Below are 10,000 nucleotides of genomic sequence, written 5' to 3'. Positions count from 1 at the left end.
ATGCTCTACTTATATCTGATCTGAGCTTTCGCCTAGAAAAATAAACAAGGGACTATCCAAGTTAACAGGATGCCAAGGAAGCATATGAAGGGAGAGAGATAAAGCCCAGTTCTGCTTTCCCCAATTTGAAAACCACTTGAATGCAGTTAATGAGATAACAAGTTTTAACCCTTCCCAATCTGAGACTGCTCATCAAGACTTACAGATTTTACTTTGGATAACGCCTAATGGGGCCGCTTTTAATAGGTGCGAATGGGTTACCAGTAAGCCCGGTAAATAAATGAAATGATAAACTTTTCAGTTATGTTGTTTTTCACATGAACTTTGTTCATGGCCATGGGAGACTTGTAGGAACTTTGGCCATGAACAAAGTTCCTACAAGTCTCCCATAGCTCATTGGTAGCATATCGAGACTAGTAACAGGAATCAAACCTATTACTTTCCAGTTACTAGTCTCAATATGCTACCAATGAGCTATGGGAGACTTGTAGGAACTTTGTTCATGGCCAAAGTTCCTACAAGTCTCCCATAGCTCATTGGTAGCATATCGAGACTAGTAACTGGAAAGTAATAGGTTTGATTCCTGTTCAAGACTACTCCCATTTTTTCTGAATATGCTTCTCAGGGGCCACAGGCTGCACACAATAAGAGTGTATGTACCACTTACCTTTAGTTCAGCCACCTCATTCCCAGGGCCTTTCCCTCACTACCTGGGGAGGGAAAAGCCTTGGGAACAAAATTGATTTCCAAGCCCTCTTCATTATCCCAGATGGTGGCCATGTCAAATTCCCCACCCTGGGGATATGTCGTACAATCAAAATCCCGCCCTTGGGACAGACCTCACAGTCAAAGCCCCGTGGGTAACCTGAACCCCCCCCCCCCCCCTCAAATCCCCCTCTGGGGCTTAACATTGATAGGTGCATTACTTAAGAGGGTTCTCAGCAACGGGATTTGACATATAGACATTTAAACTTGATGAGTCTAAGTGGGCAATCCTAAAACCCGGAATCCGGAATCCGAAATCACAGGTCATTGTTTTACCAATACAGAGAGTAGAATCAATCCTAAACATTCATAAAAGCTAACCTTAGGCCTAATTAGGCCTAGACAAACGTTTTTAGGCCTAAGGTTAGCTTTTAAGAATGTTTAGGATGGTTTCTACTCTCCGTATTGGTAAAACAATGACCTGTGATTCCGGATTTCGGATTCCGGGTTTTAGGGTTTCCCAGTTTAAGTCCAATGTTTAGGTCGCATAGGAAATAAACCTTTAACAGCAAAAGCTTTTACAATTAAATTGAAAAAAATAGAAGCTGCTTATATTTTTAACCCGCGATCGTGATGAGCTTAAATATATTTAAGAAATGCATAGATTTACCGATCAGATCCCCGAATCGCAGTACTTGACTTTACTCTAAAGGTCTTCAGGAACATGACAATCTGCACTTTGTATCTCGGTCAAATATCAGAATTTTGAGCTGAGGAAAGAAAAAGATTTTTTGTACACTGTACCGCCATGTTAATTACCGCGCGTAACCTGGGAAGAGGAGGCGGCATTCCCAGGCTTCTTCTCATTTTTTTTGTTTTGATCATTTGATGTCCCGGATGTTGGTTAACAGCGTCAAAAAACAACAATTTGGCAGTTTGCATTTGAAAATTACAACTTTGAAAGACAACGGCCGGACACGTGTGCCGATAAATTTCTCACACTTCTGTTTATCTGTCTTTATTCCACTGGATTTAAACAGCTGTGGTTTCTTTTGCCGAACATACACACAAAGGAAAGAGCATGGTTGGACACTGCTGATCGTACCTTGGAACGTTTTTTGGTCGCAGTAGAACCTTGACCTGTTGCAAACACGTTTGTCTTCATATCTTTACGTCGATTTCAAGGGCTTAGGAGATACCAAGTTGAGTTGAAAATTATGTTGTTGAGGCAGCTTTTAAATCCGTACTCAGAAGTCAGTTCGCTTCGCGTTTGAAACGACCTTCAAGTTTTCACTCTCTGTATATAAGACGTCTGTTATGTTTATTGCTTTACCATTCAATACCTTAGCCGGAAACTGAAAGAGCAAACTTGGAGCGGAATTTGTGGCAATTTATGTTTCGAACCATTCACCTGTTTGCTTATTAGCAGTCCTTCAACGTGGCATTGGAGGGTCATACCTTCGGATTTGACATCTCTTTCAGAAACTCGTTTACCAGATTTGTTGTTCTTTACGTGAACAGCACCGTTTTCAGTAGAACTCCATTGGTCTGTTTAACGTACGTCAGAGAATTTATCATCATTCCGCATAAAAAACATTAAAACAGCTGAACATGGATCCAGAATATGAAAGAAGACTTCTTCGCCAACCAAATGGACGAAGCCCACTTCATAATTCTGTGAGTATAAAACAGATATCATGCGGAGGATTGCATGTAGTGTTCGATTTCCATTAATTTTGAACAGTAAGGGTGATAAGTTCCAAGATATCTGCAGCATAATGTCAAGGCACTATTTTATGGTGAAACGTTCTCTGTTGTTTGTCTTGCAAGTCTTCTTGCAATATCATTGCAAGACAAGGTACTACTTAATTAATTAACAGCATTGCTTCATGATTCATGAAGCAAACCATTCACTCAACACTGAAAAACTTGTGAGTTTGGCTCGGATTTCCAGCCGTTTGTGGCTTGTCACACCCATGGTACTTTCCACTCCAGGAGTGGGGAGTATATAGGACGGGTGTAACAAATTACCAACCGTTGGAAGTCTGAGCCTACATGGACTCTTGAGTTGAGTTTTGAGAGTTTATCTTTTTCTGCTCTAGTTGTCAGGAAAACCAGTACTTGAAAACTTAGTGACACTTAATCTTACCACACTATCATACACTGTACATGTAGATATTTGGACATTGGGTAGTATGATTTTTTAAAGCTGTTTTTCCTTGTGCAGTCCTTAGACTCATTCATGAAACACTGCACGGTATAATGGGACAATTTAAAGGGGCACTTTTAAAGCATTTGTATTATTTTCAGTTGAAACTAAGTGAAACTCATAACTGTACATGTGGCACTCACATGTTATTCCTTACTTTGCAAAGACGATATCAGATTAAAATTTTCGCAGGATTGATCATGATATCACCATGGTAATGTTGTTTGCCCCATACCGATCCTCTTGAAAACTGGGATCTATGAGTTTTAATATTCTACTGCAAAATAATTGTTTTGTTTGTGAGGGTGAAAAAAACTGTTAGCCACATGTGTGAAAAATCAGCAATATCGTTATGTTCCAAATTTGAAAAGTTGACTAACTTTTCCATGCGACAAAAATACCTTCAGTGAAGAAATCTGTTTCATAGTGACAAGAAAATACCACTTTTTTTGTCTTGTTACAAAGACGTTTTTTAGTCTTCAGAGGAAGTTTAATAGAGCAGAATTGACACTGCCTCGTTAACCCATTGACTCCTAGGAGTGAGTCTGAGGGAGGGGACGGAGGGGGCAGTTCTGGAGTCAGTGGGTTGACATTACCTCTCTACATCTACAGTGTACACAAAAAAATGTCCCCTTTTTACGGAGGCTGAAAAAGATATTTTAACTGAGGCATGTGCATAAGCCACATACATAATACTTTAGCTGCTCGCATTAGCTGATGAATCAGTTTAAATGGGTGACAGGAAGTAATGATGTGAGCAAGAAAGCCAAAAAATTTATCATCCAGTATGGTGATCAATTTCTTGCTCACGAAAACTGGCTGCAAAGTAGGGCCAATCTTATGGCTAAGATCGCGTAACTGCTTACGAACCGCATTAGCGGCCACTTGATCTTTAAATGGAAGACTAATTCTTACTGTTCTACTATCGTCATTGTTACTTTCTGCTGTGTTCACTGAAGCATTTCGAAAAAGAAAATTGTTAATGGCAGAATCAATAAGACTTATTAGATAGTCAAGGCGACTAAATATAGAGCGCAACTTGGCGCATTCTGCATTGAAAGCCTCTGTTGTAGACGACAAGGCATAGGCACGATGTATTGAAAGAAGACCAATTCACAGTTTTAAGAAAGTGCCAGGGCAAATTTGATTGTCTAGTATTTGAAATGCTCTTCATCAAGAATCTTAAGCCCAGTTTAAATACCCAGATGGACTCCATATGTGCGAAACTTTTTGTTTAATTTTTTAATTATTATTTACCCACGTTACAGCTTTTAATCAGCTATTGTTTTTTTAGTATTTATAGACCCAAACTCACTAACATATTTTGACTTGATAATGACGTTTAGCTAACGTCGAAACGTTGTCGCTTTTTAGCAATTTTTTAGCAAATTTTTTTGATCTTAAAATGATTTTAAGAAATGTTTTATCGCAATTTTTTATAGTCAAAAACTCACTGTTACCTGTAGAAAACCCATTCAAGCCACCTTGTTTAACTTTCCTTCAATGCGTTCATTTGTTAACAGTCCTGTCTGTCTGGAGTAAGGCATTTCAGTCCAATAAGTTCACCAAGTAGAGACAAGTATGGAGACAGGTGAGAAAGTAAAATAATGGCTTCAATGCTGATTAAATGGAGTTTGATCAATGATCAGTGATTTCAATAAGAACTGATGGCCGACGAAAATTGAATGATGACAACAGTAGTTCATCTGACAAGTTTAAATCTTATTGAAACCCCTGAATGGTGACTTGGCATAAAAAATGTATACCTGGGTATTACAGTGTACATGTATGTTTGTTCTCTATTTTGGACTTTTTTGGGGTACTCCAGTTTTCTCTTCTGCTTAAAAACCAACATCTAACTTGTGGTGCCCATTAATTAATTAATCATTTGCAAGACTGAACCATTATTAGCACCTAAAGTCTTTCATTGTTTGAATTCTTATTTTGATAAGATTCTCTTATTTTACTGTAAGGTTAAATTGGTATTTCATCCTCCTCTTCGTGACAGTGAAAATCTTTATGTGGACTGTTGAGGGTAACATTTAAAATACATACATGTATACTTTATTTTTTCAATATTACAGGTTTATACCAAGTCGAACAAGTCCAGCATGGCAGCTCAATTTTAATCTTGTTCAGGTATGTAATAGATACTGTACTTGTATTTATATGTATAAAAATTGTATAAGTAATATTATAAAATTGACTCCTGGGAGTGAGACATAACAAATTTTACTCTGTCTAACGCCAGACAATTTTACTTGTCCAATGGGTGCATCCTAGCTCGTTTGAGATGTCAGTGGGTTGAAGGAAATTATTATTTTGATTTAAAGGTTGAAATTTTATCATCCTGTTTCCATGTAAAATTGAATTATCTATATTGCTCTTCGATCTAGTATTAAAATAGTACTATTATTGTCACAGTGTATATTTTTACTTTTATTTACAGGAAAATAGTGAGCCAATGAAGAGTGGTGCAGTAAAACGGTCAGCTTTAAAGTCGTTTTTCTCTTTTAAGTTAACATTGATAGACCTTTTAGCTCTAAAGCAAGCATCAGAAGGCAAACCATTTTAAAGGTTTAGGACAAGTGACTGATTAGAGCATCAGAATAATTAATTCAGAAATCCTTGTGCTTGTTTGTCAAAAATGCCAAAACCTTTCATGCTTGTTACAGGGACCTGAAATCTCTTTGTACTTGTATCTTCATATCAAGCAGTTTTGAGGCATGAAACTTTTGAACCATTTTTTTCATTTGGGTCTTGTAAATCTGCTGAAAAGCTTTCTAAAATTGGCATGTCATAATTTTAATGACCTCTACTCTCATTAAATTAAAATACAATAACTAATTTATTAAGCATTATATTTTGTGCAGGAAGTAAAAATGATGTAGTTTGAGACTTTTCTGATGTTGCAGTATCGTAAATAGTATTCTACATGTAGATATTCAGGTTCCTCTTACAGTCAATTTCACATTACTTTGCCACACTACGTTGGCGAAGTTCCGTAGGAAATTTGATACTAGGTTGCGAAGTAGCCAATTATGTGGCGAATTAGACAACCAAATTGCAAACTTTGAAATGAATTTCCCAACTTCTACCAGATTGAACTTTGCAACTTCACTTAATGAACCCTTTGCTCTCCGAGGTTTGTGACATTGAAACGAGTGGTTTGAGGATTCAACACCATTCAAAATGGGGTCGTAGTTAAATTTTACTGAGAAAGACAAATGTAAATATTGTCCATGGGTTTGTTTACATGCCAATGTGCCGTCCAGAGCTTTAATGAGTCGTTTGCCGACTAGGGATTTGGGCTGCAATTATACTCCAACTTTTGACCCTCTGAACCAATTTTATTGGCAGATGATGACATTTTTACAAGGTGAGCAGAGGCGCTTTCCAGTTTTTCACATGAAGAAACATCAATTTCAGGCATCACCATAACTTTTGAGCAAAGATCTCCACCTGTATTTTTTCTCTTCAATTTTCAATTAGCCTTAAATTATTTTATTTCTGCCACTTCATACTTGGCCTCTATCATTTACAAAACAATCATCAGCAATTAAATTTTTCAATGCTTGAGTCTGTTCTCACTGACTCCCTGTACGTACAAACCAATCAACAATATTTACATTTGTCTTTCTTGGTAAATTATAATTACGGCACTATTTTGAATGGTGTTGAATCCTCGAACCTCTTGTTTATGATGTTATGAACCTCGGACGGCAAAGGGCTCATTCAGTGAAATTCAACGAATTTTGCAACATGGCTTGGAAAAATTAATGTGAAATCGATTGTAAGATGCACCTGTAGCTATTGCATTCAGGCAGCAGCCACGATGCATTGCTCTTGTGCTTGATTAAGTTAGTTTTTTACTAAAAAGAAACAACATTCTCTTTTCATTGTCAGGGATGCTAGTGTGGATTCCAAAGGTGAATAGACCTTTAATGTATAAATGTCTCTAAGCTATTGAATTATTAAGTTACATGTATAGTATAAATAAGAAAATCATTTATGTGATCATTATTATGAGGGCTTTATAAACTCAAGATAAAAGTTTACATGTAAAACATTTGATTTTCTGTCTTTGGCTCTCATGTTCAGATGACTTTATTTTGACTGTTAAGACTCAAAATATTTCCTACTGTTTTTCAGAGGGTATGGCATATCAGTGTCTTTTAAAGAATGAATTGCTTGGTGCCGAAATAGAAGATCTTAAGGTAGAGTATCAAAAGAGCCCTTTAAGCTATATTTCCCTGACTGTATCTTAAGATTAATGTACAGGTATGGATTGGATTAAACACAACATTGTTTAGTAAATATTTCTCTTGCTGAAGGTTGAGTGGGTGTAATTTATGATGGTGGTGTTTATTCCTGTGCGGCGCTTGTTATATGGTATGTTCCTTTGACACTTTGGTTCCCTAAGGGGGTTTCCTATTGTCAACTATAATCATCTGGCATACAGCAAAGGAAAATCTGTAAGTAGCTGTTTTAGGAGCTGTTTTAGGAGGCAAAGACCCTGCAGACTAACTGTTTTACTTGTAAGTGGTGCACTGTGTTGTCCTTGTTTTTCCCATGCCCACATTGACAAGAATAAAATTAATGCTGTGTAAAAACTGTGCCATATTCATTTGGAGGGTTGCAATGAATCAAGGTTCTATTGGATATCTGCATTCTTACATGTACGTGTACACTCAAATCTAGTTATTGTTTCCCAACTATATAATATTGTCTTTCTTGCAGGAGGTTCCACAGGAAGAAAGAAGAGCATTGTCTAGCAACAGTAACCATGTGCATAGTATATTCCAGGTTTGTAACTACTGTATGTTGAACATTATAACTTGCAAGGTTTTACTCATTAGTGGGACACCCCTTTGGTGGGGAAATAGTTCACAGTTTGACTTCAGTACGATTCATTGTTAGTAACATTTCTGGCCCAGGTTGCTCGAAGCATGGTTAGTGCTAACGAGCGTTAAATACCATGGAAACCTGTAGGTTTTGATACCTCTTAAAACCAATGGTTAGCACTAACCAGGCTTCGAGCAACCGCCACCTGTTGTTTTTTGTTTAGTATCAGGTGAAGAGAAGTAAACAGGATGACACTGAATCAGTTGCTTCCTATTCTCTTTCTCCTGTTGGAAAGAAAAGGTAATTATTGTTGTACGTGTAAGTTTGCTACTCGCAGATATTTTCAACTGTCAGAAGTTCAGTTTTAAATTCGTCAGGATTGCTAGATAAAATAACGAGTGCAAAAGAGCTTTTAAACAAGTTTACAGTCAAGCTGGTGGGAGGTGCGGTGGCCTCATGGTTAGTGCGCTCGACTCCAGATCGAGTGGTCCAGGTTTGGGTCCTGTCCGGGGACATTGTGTTGTGTTCTTGGGCAGTACACTTTTCTCTCACAGTGCTTCCCTCCACCCAGGTGTATAAATGGGTACCGGCGAATCTAATGCTGGGAGTAACTGATGATGGGCCTTCTAGGCTCGTAGCAGACTTTACCTTACCGTACAGTCAACCTGAAGGAAAATGCTTGCAAACTATAAAATGAATGTACAGGCCAGCAAGTGCTTAATCGTAGGTGGAGCCAACATAACTCTATTCACCTTGATGGAAGTTAATCCTCTACACTGTAGGTGAGTGTAGTGCTGAGAAGCACTGTTGTATGTGGCTTGTGTTTGGACAACTCCAGTGAAAGTTCATTTTCAGAGTCATTGAGAATGACTGTACTGTAGTGACTGTCAATCAACTATGTAGAAATACTCCAGTCTGTGTACTGATTACACAAACAACTGTCCTTCTCAGCACTACGCTCAGTTGGGGGATCAAATTCCTTCTAGGTAATCATACATTGTTCGTGGCCTTAAACCATTGTTATTAACTCTTTTTTTACTTTTACCTACTGGTCATTATGAATTCAAAACTGTACATGTACTCTTGTGCATGCTGCACATCAAAGCTGCAACAAATGCTTTAGACTCTATTCTTAAACTTAAACGAACCTGAAAACTAATCCGGACTAAAGCCAAAAACATTGGCAAAGCAACTCAGGAGGCTGCTGGTATTGAAATGACTATTTCTTGCAGTCTAACCTACATGTATGACTGTCTGATTACTGTACTTCTTCAGATGCTCTCCATTGTGATCAGTCAATTAAATCCTTGTACCAGTCCTGTCGCTCTTAAAAGAGGTTTGCTCTGTAGTAATTAACCATTTGATAAATAACTCTCTTTTTAGCCAAAGACTTCTGAGATCACCAAGAAAGGTCAGTACAGAGTTGAAGTCCAAACAGTTATTACGTACAGCACTCGTGATTAAGTGTTAAGTTATAAAATAATGGGAAAATAAGTATGTACATGTACACTAGGTGATCTTGATTTACCTTAATCCATTGACTCAGGACTCAAGCTCCCTGGAAGAGATTTTACTCTGCCTAATGTCCTAAGAGTCAATGGGTTAACTTAGAAATATAATTTACATTTACTGAGTAACAGTGAGAATTTAGTACATGCAGCTATGGCATTTCCTTCATCATCATAGTTTTTAAATCTTTTTCAGTCCACACGAAAAATTTCCAAGATTCCATTTAAAGTTTTAGATGCTCCAGAATTACAGGTGAGCAATAATGTCGTCCTTCTGAGCTCATAATAATTAAAAACTATTGTGGGCTACAGGTCAATAGCCCATGAGGCTATTCGGACAGAAAAGGCAATCATAAAATTAGCAAGTGAAAGTTAAAGAATTTATAATATTTATTTGGGATTAAAACTAAAGAAACCGTCACGCATTTCACTACTCGAGGAGTATTAGTAATAGTCCTCTAGTAGCGTAGCCAATTAAAATGCAGGATTTGCATAGTACACTAGTTGGGTGATACTAATATTGTATAGTATTATCGTTGGTCTCACGATGTTGTGACTTGTGGTGCAGGTAATGATGTTTTGACTGCATGAGGTAAGTCTTCTTCAGGCAATGAGGTCGACTGGTTACATGTCACCTTATAAAGCACAATGTTCTGCTCTTATAGTTGATTTTTCATAGATGTGATTGCTGCATTTCTATCCTTGCTGTTCGGTTTTTCTCCAGGTACTCTGG

General features: G+C 37.6%; 2 protein-coding genes across 3 annotated transcripts in view; one reads left to right on the top strand and one right to left on the bottom strand.

Annotated features, from left to right (window-relative positions):
• The window catches only part of LOC137972449 (eukaryotic translation initiation factor 2D-like), a 19,940-nt gene extending 18,404 nt beyond the window's left edge, over positions 1–1,536 (bottom strand). The window contains exons 1-2 of one of the 2 annotated variants that reach the window (XM_068819193.1): positions 1,376–1,536; positions 1–32 (exon numbers count right to left, since the gene is read on the bottom strand). The exon at positions 1–32 is cut by the window's left edge and continues 159 nt beyond it. In XM_068819193.1, the coding sequence (XP_068675294.1) occupies positions 1–32; positions 1,376–1,431 (88 nt within the window). In that variant the 5' untranslated portion in view covers positions 1,432–1,536. The remainder of the gene's footprint in view (positions 33–1,375) is intronic. The other variant, XM_068819192.1, reaches the window with a different exon arrangement.
• Positions 1,537–1,590: 54 nt separating this feature from the next.
• Positions 1,591–10,000, top strand: part of LOC137973340 (fizzy-related protein homolog) — a 19,982-nt gene continuing 11,572 nt past the window's right edge. The window contains exons 1-10 of the mRNA XM_068820128.1: positions 1,591–2,382; positions 4,438–4,505; positions 4,999–5,053; positions 5,364–5,401; positions 6,821–6,843; positions 7,067–7,131; positions 7,655–7,720; positions 7,983–8,059; positions 9,143–9,170; positions 9,464–9,520. Of these exons, the coding sequence (XP_068676229.1) occupies positions 2,317–2,382; positions 4,438–4,505; positions 4,999–5,053; positions 5,364–5,401; positions 6,821–6,843; positions 7,067–7,131; positions 7,655–7,720; positions 7,983–8,059; positions 9,143–9,170; positions 9,464–9,520 (543 nt within the window). The 5' untranslated portion in view covers positions 1,591–2,316. The remainder of the gene's footprint in view (positions 2,383–4,437; positions 4,506–4,998; positions 5,054–5,363; positions 5,402–6,820; positions 6,844–7,066; positions 7,132–7,654; positions 7,721–7,982; positions 8,060–9,142; positions 9,171–9,463; positions 9,521–10,000) is intronic.

This window comes from Montipora foliosa, chromosome 10 (assembly GCF_036669935.1).
Source record: "Montipora foliosa isolate CH-2021 chromosome 10, ASM3666993v2, whole genome shotgun sequence".
Classification (NCBI taxonomy): Eukaryota; Metazoa; Cnidaria; class Anthozoa; order Scleractinia; family Acroporidae; genus Montipora; species Montipora foliosa.
Note: the sequence above shows the minus strand (reverse complement) of the source record. Positions and strands in the feature narration are given on the sequence as shown.